The following is a 15176-nucleotide window of genomic DNA, read 5'->3' as shown; positions in this document are numbered from 1 at the left end:
TTCATCTGAATGGGTAAAATCCTCTCCCCCCTGTCCCTGCACCTGACCTAAGAAGGCCTGGGACCCCTAGAGGCGATTGACGCAGTGCAGTAGGAGGGCTTGCCTCCTCGGAGGACCGTAGGAGCATGGGCGGACAAGGCGCCTGCTAAAGAGTGGAGAGAGGCCTGGGTGGTGGTGAAGCCTGGATGTGGACACTGCTGAGGAGGGTTAAGGGAGATTGGATCGAGTCAGGTGGCGGACGCCGGCGTTCTCGGAAGTAAATGAGGACCCTTACCGAGCAAAGGAGCAGCAGTAGAGCAGGGCAAGTGGCCAAGGGTTGAGATGAGAAACCCGAGCCTACCCCCCCCATAGTCACCAGAACCCCAATTGCGAAGAAAATTAAAGGAGTGAAAACGGGTTACCTCTTCATACTCCCTCACATTTTTTAAATTTACCCCTTCTATGCAAGCCAGTAGTCTTCGGCAGATGTCCCCAACAAGAGCAGTGAGTGTTTAACTCTTTTCATTTCTCTTCTTTTACATGGTGGCTGATTCTGTACATTACTGCTTAAAGTTATTTGCTTGGCGAACTGCTTGACAAATTTATTAAGTCGCACAGGGGCTATAAAAATATCTAAGGGGCTGGGAAAATAAAAAAAATTTAAAGACTTGGACAACAAAATATAAAAATATGAGAGATAAAACAGGAAGAGGCGGAGCAACAGCTAATGGCTCAAGTCCGGGAACCATTAAAAAATAGATGACCCAAGAAAATGGCCCAGATAAGCAGGCCCCGGACAAACAACAGGGCACCCGTGGTAAACAGACAGAAGGGAAAGAAAAAAGAAACAAAATAGAACATTATTGGGCATAAATATTCCTAGACAACTGAGAATGGAGCAGGATTGGGAGAGTGACTGAGTTGGCCTATATGTCAGAACAAAATATGGACACTCATTTGCCTACAAAAGCAGAAATGTTTATAGCCTTAGAAAAGTCCTTAAAAGTAGAAATGGCAACAATACATAATGATCTAGGCCATTTACTGTTACATGTTGAAGAAATGGAATAGAAAATTACACACAAACAATAAATTAGCTAAGAGGAGAGTTGAAAGAGTTAAAGATGGAACATAGGAACTTGGCATATAAATTGGAAAACCAAGAAAATGTAATTTAGAAGGAAGAACTTGAGAATATGGGGTTTACCAGAATCTACAAATGGAGCGTATCTTATTGAGAAAATGAGGAAAATCCTTAACCCACTATTAGACAGGAGAAGATGAACAGATAAATATTGAGAGAGCACATCGGATCAGAAAATGAAAGGGCACACCTCTGGAAGCCCCAAGGGACATAATTGGAAGGTTCCAGAATTACAGTGAGAAAGCTTAAATTTGGGAAAGTTTGAAAAGAAAAACACTGCTAAAGTATGAAAAGCTAATTTACAGATCTTTACAGACCTGGCAAAGGAAACATTAAAGTGGTTGTAAACCCTATGAAAAAAAAAAATAAAAAAAAAAAACCTGCAAGACAAAGGCATAATGAGCTAGTATGCATCGCATACTAGCCCATTATGTTTAACTTACCTTAAAACGAAGCCCCGACACGGACCCCCGGACATCGATGCGGGCGCTGCCATGATCCCTCGTCGTCTCTTCCGGGTTCGGCGGCTCCGGCGCGCTGATTGGCCGGAAGAGACGGCTCCAGCGCGCTGATTGGCCGGAGCCGCGATGACGTCACTCCCGCGCATGCGCGCGGGAGTGATTTTTCCGGCAAGCTCCCGGCAAGTTTGGTTGCATGCACTGTAAATATCTCCTAAACCGTGCCGTGCCGGTTTAGGAGATATTATTTGTACCTACAGGTAAGCCTTATTATAGGCTTACCTGTAGGTAAAAGTGTCAAAAAGCGGGATACAACCGCTTTAAGTAGAAGGAGAATGTTAAAACTACTTATGGAATCATTGCAAGACCATGGCGCAAGGTACAATTGGGGCTTCTCAGCATGCCTGCTGAGTCAGAGGGAAGGTTAGAAAGGTTAGAAAGGGGAAGGAACTAAGAAGAAGAAAATTGTGTGTTGAATTGTTAAATCTACTTATTGATGTTGTTTCCCCTTTTGCTCTCTGGGCCAGATCCCCTAGAAGGACCCTTAGAGGAGGTGAGAGGAGAAGGAGAAACAACATGAATACCTTAAATTTTCTGACATATAATTTAAGAGGTCTAAATACGCCAACTAAAAGACACAAAGTATTAGAAGAACTTAGACGATACTCTGCTAGCATAATATTTCTACAGGAGAGGCATATTGCACAAGATTCAAACGTGAAATTATTTCCAAAATACTACATGGTCTGGTACTATGGAGATTCATTGACCAGGAGAGCAATGGGGGGTACTGATTGGTATGGCAAAGGATGTTAGCTTTACTCTGGAAGAAAGGATGGTAGACCCAGAAAGACGATATATCTTCCTGAAGGGACAACTACAGGAAATGGATTGTACTGCCCAAATAAAAACCAGAAAGGATATTTGAACAGAATATTAGAGAAGTTGAAGCAGTTTAAAAGGGGCAAATGAATTCTGGCAGGAGATTTTAACTTCTGTATGGACCCACTCATGGATTGTACATCAGGTGCCCAGGAGACAGGAAATCACTAGCTCAGAAGGGTAAGGAAAATGTTACACGACTGTCAGCTGGTAGACGTTTGGAGAATCCAACATCCGAGGGAGAGGGATTACTCCTTCCACTCCCCTGTGCACTGGATGTACTCAAGGCTGGACTACATCATTATAGATAATAGAACACAGACTGATAAAAGTAGTGGTTAATACATCAATAGGAATAATGACACTATCGGATCATGCCCCAGTAATGATGAAAATAAAACTCTCAGGGCATTAGAGGCATATGAATATTTGGAGGATTAATGAAGAACAGATTCAGGATATAGAAGTCGGGGAAAAAGATAGGGAAAGAATTAGAACAATATTTTTTGAGTAATGAGACCCCAGATATATCTGAAGCTACGATATGGGAGGCCCACAAGGCATACATTAGAGAAGTAATGATTTCGATAGGGTAAAAAAAAAAATCTATCAATATAACTAGACTAATAGCAGAAATATACGAGTTAGAACAAAAACATAAAAAGACTAATGAGGATGAGATAAAACAATCCCTTATACTAAAAGGAAATAAACTAAAATAACTAATGGAAGAGGAAACACAAAGGGCCTTCAATAGAGTAGCTAGAGAAAGATATAAATGGGGAAATAAACCAGGGAAATACCTAGCAAGAATACTAAAAAGTAAAAAGTCGATTACCTATATAGATGAAATAAATATAAAATAAAAAATAATAGAGGTGAAATGGTGCATTCAAGAACAGAAATAGCGAAGGCATTTCAAAGTTACTACTGTGCTTTATACACAGTGAGACAAAAGGGGAAACAAAAAGTAGAACAAAATAGAATATAAGAGATACAAAAATACATATGGGAAGCAAAACAAACTAAAAATCGATAGAATGCAAGCTCTTGAGGCTCCAATTTCACAGGAGAAGATAATAGTGGCATTAAAAAATTCAGCGATAGGAAAAAGTCCAGGGCCAGACGGATCTACTACCAGCTATTACAGAAAGTTTAAAGAAATATTAGTACCAAAACTGTGTAAATACATGAATGGGATAGAAGTGGGAAAGGAGATGAGAGTAGAATCACTAAAAGCATTTATAATGGTAATACCTTTTTTACTGGTGAGGACCCTAGCATAAGGAACAAACTTTTCAGAGAAAGGGAATACAATAAGACACGTGGCCACTCACTAAAACTAGAGGAAAAACGGTTTTACCTTAAAATACGTAGGGGGTTCTTTACTGTCAGAGCAGTAAGGATGTGGAATTCTCTTCCACAAGCAGTGGTATCAGCAGGGAGCATCGATAGTTTCAAAAAACTATTACATGGGCACCTTAAAGACCACAACATAAAGGGGTATACAATGTACGGTTAACAGCAAACACACACACATCATAGGTTGAACTGGATGGACTGATATCTTTTTTCAACTTAACAAACTATGTAATTATGTACCTAAAGAAGGGAAAGATGCAACTCTGTGCTCTAACTTCAGGCCAATAGCATTATTAAATACGGATATAAAACTATATGCAAAAGTCCTGGCAACCAAACTAAAAAATGTAATGCCAGAATGGATTCATGCAGATCAGACTGGATTCATCCCTGGTAGGGAGAGGAAAGATAATGGGATAAGAACATTACTCCTACTACATAAATCCAGCAGTATTAAAGCCCCGGATCTTTTACTGTCAATAGACGCTAAGAAAGCATTTGAAGGAGTAGATTGGGACTTCATGCTAAAAACTCTAGAAGATCTGGGTATGGGCCCTAGGATGTACCAATGGATAAGAGCACTGTATAGGAATCCATCAGCTTCAGTAAAGGTTCATGGAAATCTCTCTTCCCCATTCAGTAGGAATAACGGGACACATCAGGGATGTCTGCTGTCGCCCCTGTTGTTTGTCCTGTAGTTAGAACCACTACTAGCTACTGTACGGAACAATGTAGACATAGGGGGAATGAAAGTAGGAGAACTTAATATGACATTTTGTTCTTTATTACTAACCCTAGGATAACTCTTCCAAATGTAATCAAAGAACTAAAAAAATATGGGTAAATATCAAACTTTAAGATCATTCTAATGAAGTCCAAAATTTTGAACGTTGGGCTGAGTAGGAAAGAGGAGATAGCATTACAGAGGGAATTTCCATTTACGTGGGGGAAATCCAAACTGAAGTATCTTGGGATAAATTTAACCCCATCTTTCAAAGACCTCTACTATGTTAATTATATACCCATGATAAATGAGATAAAAGTAGATATTAAAAAAATATCAAGGCGTCCACTTTCTTTGTTGGACGGAATGAATATAGCCAAAATGGTAATACTACCCAAAATCCTTTACAAATTCCAAATGCTATCCATAGAGATCCCACATACATACTTTAAAACGATAAAAACAAAGCTTTTAAAGTTCATCTGGCAGGGAAAGAAGCCTAGAATACAGTACACAATACTCAGTAAGGATAAATCGCAGGGGGGGATTAGCCGTACTTGACATAAAAAGATACTACACAGCAGTAATAATTTCACTAATGATTGAATGGACAAAAATAAACTCAAATAAAAGATGAGTTAAGCTTGAAATCACATTAAGTGGAACACAATTAAGTAAGAGTATTTGGATACCTCCTAAATACAGGGGATTATCTGCAGACACACATGAAATGACAAAGGTTGTATGTAAGATATGGGACACGATATATACAGTAGACAAGCCAAATGGGAATATAACTCACTATTGTTATCACCAGAAGGTACAAAATATTTTGCACCTGGGAACAAGATACAATTTGGTAACTGGATTAAAAATACGCAGTTAAAAGATATTACACACGGTGGAAAGATAATGCTATATCATGAACTTAAGGGGGAAAATATGTTGTTGAATGAATCAAGATATTTTCAGTTAAAACACTTTGTCGGATCTCTGCTACAACCTATCAGATCTGAGAAGGATTTGAACCCAGTGGAAAAAAATGATGTAATCCACAAACAAAAGTAAAATGTGGTATTTCCCAGATATATATATATATAATAATTATTGGGATGGCAGGACTGAAAAAAAACAGTATTCATAGAAACATGGGAAAAAGAGATAGGAACACGGTTGAAAGAACACTAAATAAATATAATATTTCTGTGGTTGATGTAAACACCACTGAGATGAACTTTAAATGCTTATCGAGATGGTATATGAGGCCGGTAAAGGTACAAAAATGTCAACCATAAAAATCTTCGCTATTTTGGAGAGGCTGTGGTAGGTCTGGTGGGACTGCCCAAAGATCCATACTGTATATATTGGCAGGGGGTCCAACAGTGTATCAGGGAAATTACAGCAGAGGATATTGTTGACGATCCATGGTTTTTTTTTATTCCAGGGGTAGGCAACCTTGGCTCTCCAGCTGTTGTAGAGCTGCAAGTCCCATAAGGCACTGCAAGACTCTGACAGCCACAGGCATGCCTCCCCAAGGCAGAGGCATGATGGGATTTGTAGTTTCAGCACAGCTGGAGAGCCAAGGTTGCCTACCCTTGGTTTATTCCATAAACCTGACAAATAAACATTTTAACATTTTTTTTTTTATAAAAGTACAATAGTGCCAAACCTATTAAACGCAGCAAAAGGGACAATTCCAAAAAGATGGTTAGATCCAGAGAGCCCCACACTTAGAGACTGGTTCAAAATAATTGAAAAAAAATAAATATATATATATATATATATATATATATATATATATATATATATATATATAACATAGAGTATTTAAGTAGTAGAGAAGAAGATCAGGCAGAGAGTTTCTCAGATAAGTGGGGAAAATGGGCGGATTTAAAAAAGACAAGCAGATATTTAAAAGTCTGGGTGAATTAGAGGAGGACGAGGGAAAGTAGGAAAGCGAAGGGGAGCAACCAAAATAGTTGAACGGATGAGTACCAGAGGAAGGGGAGGGGGGTGGAGGTCGGGAATGTAGGGGATGGGGAAAAATATCACTGTATTTTTAAAATCTGTTTTTTTTTATGTATTTTATATGTGAATATCACACTGAAAATCAATAAAATTTAAGAAAAAAAAGAAAAAAGTTCTAAAATGTGCCACTTTTAGGTTGAATATGTTTTTTTTTTTTCAAATTCAATGTTTATTGAGGAGATAAAGGCAGTGAATGGAAATACAGCCGAGTAACAAGAGAACAGCGTAACATGAGGCGTAAATCATATAAACATAGCCGTATGTGAGAAATGATAATATACAATGCATCAAAGTATTTCTCAGGACGGCAGATCCCCAGATAGACCCACACTCCTACCGGCATCTGTCACATGGCCGGCATACCGGAGTGCGGAGGGCATCTGACGGGGTCACCAATCCAAGAAACCACAAGAGGTCGTAGTGTCATGTATACCTTACAAGAGCGGGAGAAATTTTTCAAAAAAGAGAAGAAAAAAAGAAACGAAAAAAAAAAACAGGTAGAGGAAGGATAGAGCAAAGAGCAGGAAGTGCCACATTGGAAGAGGGGGAAGGCCGGGAGGGGGGGAGGGAAGACAGGACAAACACATGAAAAGAGGACATGGGGGGGGTGGCAGGGGGGCGAACAGGGGAGAAGGCCATCCAGTGTGAGCGGGTCAGCTATGCTACAAGGTCCCGGTATTCTGTGGTCGAGCTGAACTCATGCCAGTAAAACCAACGCTTGAGGAACCCCTCCCTCGTACCCCGATCGGCCGCCAGCAAGTCCTCCATCTCATTAATAAACGCCACTTTACGCAGCCACAACGCCACAGTAGGAGGGCGGGATTGCTTCCATAGGAGAGGAATACAGCTCTTGGCCGCTGTCAGCAGTATCGGCAAGATCGACTTCTGATAAGACGCCCTTGGGAAGCTGTGGTGGTACAGGGCAGGTTGCAGGGTAAGGGTGTGGTCTGTAAATGTTTGGATAATACAGAGGACCTCCGACCAAAAAGACTGTAATTTTTTGCAAGACCAAAAGATGTGGAGAAGGGAACCCACTTCCACACCACATCGCCAGCAAAGATCCGAACAGGTTGAATATGTTTTTATTAACAAGTTTTCAAAAGATTACAAAAGTAATGAATTAGGAAAAGTAAGTTCAAGTGCACATGAAGATTGTGAATACAACTTGACATGAGTAGCACCAAGACAGTTGTCATTCAACATCAACAACCATATAAAAGGTACTTTTCGCAATGACAATCACTGTGATGAAAATTGGGATGTCTGCAATTAACCATCCAAAGCTAATAGCAAGGGAATAGGCAATGTCTATATCCTTAGGACAGTCACGGCTGTAAATATTCAACACATAAGGTGACACATAATGCTGAATAAATACCAGTATTCCTAGAAAAAATAGAGAGGAGAAAAGCAGAAAGGGAAGAAAAGAGAAGAAAGGCAGAGAAGGGAGAGAATAGTATACAGTGGATACCAGTTCTCCTGTTGATTATCACATAAAGACTAGGACTTATTATTTAAGTCTATTCCTCAGTTCCTCTAAAGTGGAGTAGTGCCAGAAGATGTACCAGAAGGAGGTGAATTTTTCCCAAGTATCCAGTTCTTTAGCTTGCTTTTCCCCCATTAACATAATGTTGTTAATTGTGTTAACACAGAGGGAATAAAATGTGCCACTTTTAAATTGTGTTGCATTGAATGCACCTAATTTAGAAGTCAAGCTAATTAGGATCAACTGTTGGCGTACAGAGAGAAAAACTGTCTCAGACAGATTTTGTGAAAGTGTCTCGAGCTCAACCTAAAAGTGATGCAGCATGAGACAAATTCAAGTACAAGTTCTAGAAAGGTAAATTAATTTGGTGCAATCGTCATCACTTTTAATATGCATGAGAGACACTTTTGCAAATTCTGCTTCCGCCAGTCTTTATAAGTTCCAGTAAGTGTTTTCTTTAAACAAGAACCAAGTAAAGGAAGAGGATGACTAAGAGCAAGGAAATGTAGAGAAGGGCTTATTCACCTGGGCATACTAATCCATACACCTGTTCAAAGGGCTATCTTCACCCATGCAGGATGCACAGGTGAAGATGTACATGACTGTATATCAGTGTGGGTATGATGTACAAATAAGAATTCAGGCAAGCTGCATTCTCATCAGTGCATCAGACCCGCAAATTCACTCTGGGATGCGCTTTTGGAGATCTGTGCAGGTCCATGCAGCTGGCCACCTATCATTGACTTTAATAGATTACAAGCAAGACTTGTGCATCCTGCATGGGTGAAGACATTCATTTGAACAGGTGTATGTACACCTTATTAAATGAGGCCAATGTTTCCCTAAACACACTATGGACTGATAAGTGTGTCATAGCACCACACCCCATCATAGATCAGAACATTATTTAGATGCTAATACAAGTTAGAAGTATGCTGGGACTGGTGCAAAAGAACAACAAATTTTACTGAGTTTACCCCGACAGTAACAGAATGTTGTATTTCTATTTAATGTCTACATTTTACCACCAGGCTTCAACAGGTAGATGAAGATGTCCAACCGCGGCTCTTTGAATGCTCCAACAAGACTGGACGCTTTACTGTTACTGAAATCACAGACTTTAACCAAGATGATCTTGACCCATCTGATGTCATGCTCCTGGACACATGGGATCAGGTTAGAGAAGACTGCCAATCATTTGTCATGGTGGGCACATGACAGACATAATGTTCATGCAAAGTCAATTTGGTTTGGCAGTATACTACAATTAGAGTTAATTTACTATATAAGTGTAATTATCTACCTTCCCTAATCAATTATGTTACATGGTTACATAGTTTGTCTGGCTGAAAAAAGACACAAGTCTGTCTAGTTCAACACTATGTTGAATATGTGGATTGATTGATCCAAGGTCTGGCCACTTTTTCACATTTAAAAGACTAAATATAGTAAAAAATGGGACTGTGATTTGACAATATACTTGTTTCCCTTCAGATATTTCTGTGGATTGGTTCAGAGGCCAATGAAGTTGAGAGGAAGGAGGCACCAGTAACAGCTCTGGAATATCTGAACACTCATCCTAGTGGTCGAGACCCAGAAACACCCATCCTAATCCTCAAACAGGGATTTGAGCCACCAAACTTCAGAGGGTGGTTTCTGGCCTGGGATCCAATCAAATGGAGTGTAAGAGCTAGTACAACCTAAAGATTTTCTCTTCATTATAGAATTTAATATACAATACAGAGACAAGCATTTTATTTCATATTTTGCATCGTTTTTGAAGCAGCAAGAAAAAAAAAAAAAGAGAAAAACTAGCTATACTAGTGTGTAGTAAGTGTATAATGCCCACAGATTTGTATGATTTGTGTTTTTTTTTTTTTTTGGGTGATTTCATTACTTTGCCTTGGGTTTTAAAACTGGTTTTAAAACCCAAGGCAAAAGTAATGGAGTCACTCCCAAAACAGAAAATGGTAAAACCTTCAATCTGCCTCCAATCTGTATATTACCATTCCCTGATATGATGCCCTGTGCTGGGGCTATGTAATACATTTTTCCTATTTCAAAGCCTGAAGCTGGCACTTCATGCGGCTGCTGGCTCTCAATCCTGGCTGTCTATACCAGCAAGGGTCTCTGCTGACAATCAGGAACCATGAAGGGTGGTTCTTGATCATGTGATTGCTATGTTAGCTCTGACATAGTAATTAAATGGAGCCTGGAGGTTCCACGGACAAACCTCAAAGGCTTTAGCCTCCAGATAAACCCTGACATCTTTTGACTCAGTGGGGTTGATTTACTAAAACTGGAGAGTGCAAAATCTGGTGCAGCTCTGCATAGCAACCAATGAGCTTCCACGTTTTTTTTGTCAAAGCTTTAAGTGATTGTAAAGTCAGAAGGTTTTTTATCTTAATGCATTCTAGGCATTAAGATGAAAAGCCTTCTATGTGCAGCAGCCACTCTTAGCCCCCCCCCCCCTTTTTACCTGAGCCCCATCTCGATCCAGCGATGTCTACAGATGCCTCGGGTCTCCCTCCTGATTGGCTGAGACATAACAGCGGTGCCAGTGGCTCCCGCCGCTGTCAATCAAACTTAGCCAATGAGGAAAAAGGGGGGGGCGGGCCAAACATCGGCTCCGTGTCTGAATGGGTACATGAAGCTGCGGCTTGGTTCGGGTGCCCCCACAGCAGGCAGTGCTTGCTGTGGGGGCACTCAACAGTAAGGAGGGGGCCAGGAGCTCCAGCGAGGAATCCGAGAAAAGGAAGATCCGGGTTGCCCTGTGCAAAACCACTGCACAGAGCAGGTAAATAGGACATGTTTTTTAATTTTAATAGAAAAAAAAAACGAGACTTTACAATCACTTTAATTACTGAACAAGCTGAAGTTAGAAGCTGATTGCCTAACTTGCAGAGCTGCACCAGATTTGTAACTAAAAACAGTATCTCCCCTGCGCTCAAGTGGTATGCGGGAAGGTAAATGTTCTAACTGGTCTTTGTAGCACAAAAATAGGTGGTCTTACTGCCCCCTCAGGACCAAGTGTGTTCCAGATTTTTTACTCTTCAGTTTTAACCACTTATGCCCCGGAGGATTTGGCTGCTCAATGACCAGGCTCTATTTTGCGATTCGGCACTGCGTGACTTTAACGGACAATTGCGCGGTCGTGCGACACTGTACCCAAATTAAATTGGCGTCCTTTTTTCCCACAAACACAGCTTTCTTTTGGTGGTATTTGATCATCTGTGCGATTTTTATTTTTTGCGCTATAAACAAAAAAAGAGCGACAATTTTGAAAAAATAACAATATTTTTCACATTTTTTATATTAAATTCTCCAAAAAAAATGTAAAAATCTAAATTTTTTAACATTTTAGGCCAATTTATTTTCTGCTACATATTTTTGGTAAAAAAAATCCCAATAAGCGTATTTTGATTGGTTTGCACAAAAGATATTGCGTTTACTAACTGCAGGAAAGATTTATGTAATTTTTATTGTTTTTTTTTTTAACTAGTAATGGCGGCGATCTGCGATTTTTTTTGTGGGACTGAAACATTGCGGCGGATAGATTGGACCCCTGACTGACATTTTGACACTTTTGGGAGTACCAGTGAAATTACTACAGTAATTAGTGCTATAAATATGCACTGTTACTGTAAAAATGACACAGGCAGGGAAGGGGTTAACTTTATTGGTGATCAGTGGGTTAAATGTATTCCTAGGGGCATGATTCTAACTGTGGGGGGGGGGGGTGGCTTGTGATGTAACCACAGAGATATACGATCCTACATAGCAGGATCGCATAGCCTCTGTGCTTACATCAGGGAGAATGACAGGCGGCTTTGTTTACATCAGCCATTCATACTTCTCCCTCTCCTGTGGAAGATCGCGAGTGGCCGGCAGGCATTGGAGCCGCCGGTCACGCAAGTGGGGAAGGTAAGTGGGGGCGGGAGCGCGCCTCCAATCAGCACGCGCTCACCCCCTACAGGCTCCTGGGCGAGCGACGTAGGTCTACGTCGCTTTGCCAAGGAGCGGCTGACTGCCACAGTAAATAGTCTTGCGGCGGTCGGCAAGTGGTTAATAAATCAACCCCAGAGGATCCACCTCATTTTGTAGCAGGGAATGATAACTGAATTAGACCAGAAGTGTCCTAGTCTAATAGCTCAGGACTCATTTTGGAATGAATAGAAAAATAAAGGCGAAACAAACTGTATTAAAGGGGAGATTGTTGAAAGGGTAATGAAGGCATGTGAGGAACCATCAGGGGTGCAGGTAAGAGTGTGACCTTATGGAAGGAGGCAATGGTCAATGGTAGGGTAAAAAGTGAAGCATTCAAACCAATACTGTAGCAGTAAAACTGCGTAGAATATATACATGCAGGAGAACAAGCAGCACTTGGATATTGTAAAGGATGTGATGGTACATGACTGGCCTGTGTTTGTAAAATGGACTTAGACTCGATTCACACTAACGCGACTTGTCAGGCGACTTGTCAGCCTGACAAGTCGCGCTCCCTCACGGTCCATTGACTGCTACAGGACCGGTTCTAATAGGAGCGACACAAGTCGCTCCGACTTAGAAAAAGGGTCCTGTACTACTTCGGGGCGACCTCGGAGCGACTTGCATAGATTTCCATTATGTGAAGTCCATGCAATTCGCTCCGAAGTCGTGGTGCATGGGAATGCACAAGTCGCCCCTGAAGTAGTACAGAGTCGTCCCGCCCCAGTGTGAACCGACTCTTACAGTAACTTATCTAAGGGTCCTTTCACACGGCCGCTCCGCTGCTTTCCGTGTGTCCGCAAATCATCCTATTTTTTTGCGGATGATTTGCGGACATCAATGTAAGTGAATGGCACTGCGGGTGTCAGCGGAATACCATCCGCTGACACCCGATTTTCCTCCTGTCAGTTCTGTTCCGTTTTTATGAACGGAACAGAACCCTATTTTTCCTTCCGTGTAAAAAACGGAAAGGAAGGAAAATCGCATGTCAGCGGTGTCATCCGCTGACATCCGCAGTGCCATAGACATACATTATGTCCGCATATCATCCGCAAACGGATGGGATGATATGCGGGCACACGGAGCGGATGACAGAAATGTCATCCGCTCCTTGGAAAAAAAAAAAAAAAAGTCCCGCAGCGGACCTTTCACACGGAGCGGCCGTGTGAAAGGAGCCTTACTCACATTAAAAAACAGCATTTTAATTGTCTGTTTACATCAACTTTTTTAAATAATAAATATCTAAAATAAAGACAACACATTTTGTCATTCCCTTTTTTTTCTTGTAGAACGGTAAATCATATGAAGAGCTGAAGAAAGAACTAGGCGATACTGGAGCCATAGAGAGGATTACAAGGGTAATGTTCTAACATGTTCCAATTCTACTACAACATAACCCAAAGAGGCATTTGCACTGGCCTTCTAGCCTTCCCATGTGGCTGGGCTTTGCATTGGCAAAAATGGCAAGCTGCTAAATCTACATCCCAGGTTAATACCTTTGTCAAGTTATCTCACACTGTCTGATTTACTAAAGTGGGAACTAAAACAACACTTGTACTGAGAGGAAAAAAAAGAAGCCACCACTACAAAGATATCCTGAAAATGCTACTTTCCTGGCTGCCATGCTACTTCAGTACTTTTCATTGAACCAGAATGAGTAGATCACAAACTATGACATTATCTGTTGCATACCAGTTTCAGGTCATTGACTCATTTAAGGCACAGGATGCCTTGAAGTAGAGTTAATTGTGATTACGTTAACATAGAACCTCCAGTTACTGTACGTGACTTTCTCTTTATTTCACAATCTGGTAATTCAGGGCAATAAAGTACATACAGTATTTGCCACAAGTGATCATGAACATTTTGCTGAAAGTTGGACCTCCTTTAAAACACGCGCAGTGACTGCTGCGTCTACAGTTCAGAAAAATATTTATAAATTATTTATTCAGATTAATCATTCAGATATTTAAACTGTTTATGCAGTGTGTAGTTTGGAATAGGATAAATGAAAAGACTGCATCCACTGCAGACAGTAAATATGAAGGCTTACAAGCATTAACAGCACTGTAAAATACTACTATGCTTTGTATCTTACAGGAAGCAAATGGAGTTGTGTTGTCCCCCAGCTCTCCAAGTCCGAACAGTGTCTATCAGTGTTTTCCCCTCGATGCTTTAAAAGGGAAACAAAAACACGAGCTGCCAGAAGGTGTGGATCCTTCAAAGAAAGAGGTGAGGTCATGGGATAAATGGAGAGAAATAATGTGATACTGTATATGTATAACAGTAAAACTCCAATCTTGTTGAGAAATAATTATTTTGAAGGATCAATTAAATTCTAATTCTGGTTGGAGCTTGAGAGTTGAAGCGGCCATAACTAAGAGGCTAAGAGAGAACTCCTTGCTAGAATAAAGGAAACATTAGCCACTTTACCACCGGAGGATTTTGCTGTCTTACGTCCAGGCCACTTTTTGCGATTCGGCACTGTGCGACTTTAACTGACAATTGCGCGGTCATGCGACTACATACCAAAACAAAATTTACATCCTTTTTTCCCACAAACAGAGCTTTCTTTTGGCGGTATTTGATCACCTGTGCGATTTACTTTTTGCGCTATAAACAAAAAAAGAGCGTCAATTTTGAAAAAATAACAATATTTTTCACATTTTTTTATATGAAATTCCCCCCCCCCCCAAAAAAATGTAAAAATCTACATTTTTTAAATTTTTGGCCAATTTGTTTTCTGCTACCTATGTTTGGTAAAAAAATCACAATAAGGGTATTTTGACTGGTTTGCGCAAAAGTTATTGCGTTTACTAACTAAGGTAATGATTTCTGTCATTTTTGGTGTTTTTTTTTTAACGAGTAATGGTGACGATCTGCGATTTTTTTTGCGGGACTGCGACATTGCGGCGGACAGATCGGACCCTTGACTGACATTTTTGACACTTTTGGGGGTACCAGTGACTATAAATATGCACTGTTACTGTAAAAATGACACTGGCAGGGAAGGGGTTAATTTTATTGGAGAGGGAGGGGTTAATGTATGCCTGGTGCTTACTAACGTGTGTGGGGGGAGGTGACTGAGTGACACAGGGAGAGATCGCAGGTTCAGCTATGCTGAAC

At 40.6% G+C, this 15176-nt stretch overlaps 1 protein-coding gene across 2 annotated transcripts in view; it reads left to right on the top strand.

The window, feature by feature from the left end:
• AVIL (advillin) overlaps positions 1-15176 on the top strand; it is a 90505-nt gene that overhangs the window by 65579 nt on the left and 9750 nt on the right. For both annotated transcript variants that reach the window (XM_082246594.1, XM_082246593.1), the window contains exons 16-19: positions 9095-9239; positions 9558-9746; positions 13340-13408; positions 14151-14282. In XM_082246594.1, coding sequence (XP_082102720.1) covers positions 9095-9239; positions 9558-9746; positions 13340-13408; positions 14151-14282 — 535 coding nt within the window. The remainder of the gene's footprint in view (positions 1-9094; positions 9240-9557; positions 9747-13339; positions 13409-14150; positions 14283-15176) is intronic.

Source organism: Pelophylax lessonae (assembly GCF_965119305.1).
Source record: "Pelophylax lessonae genome assembly, chromosome: 2".
Classification (NCBI taxonomy): Eukaryota; Metazoa; Chordata; class Amphibia; order Anura; family Ranidae; genus Pelophylax; species Pelophylax lessonae.
This window is presented reverse-complemented; position numbering and strand designations above follow the sequence as displayed.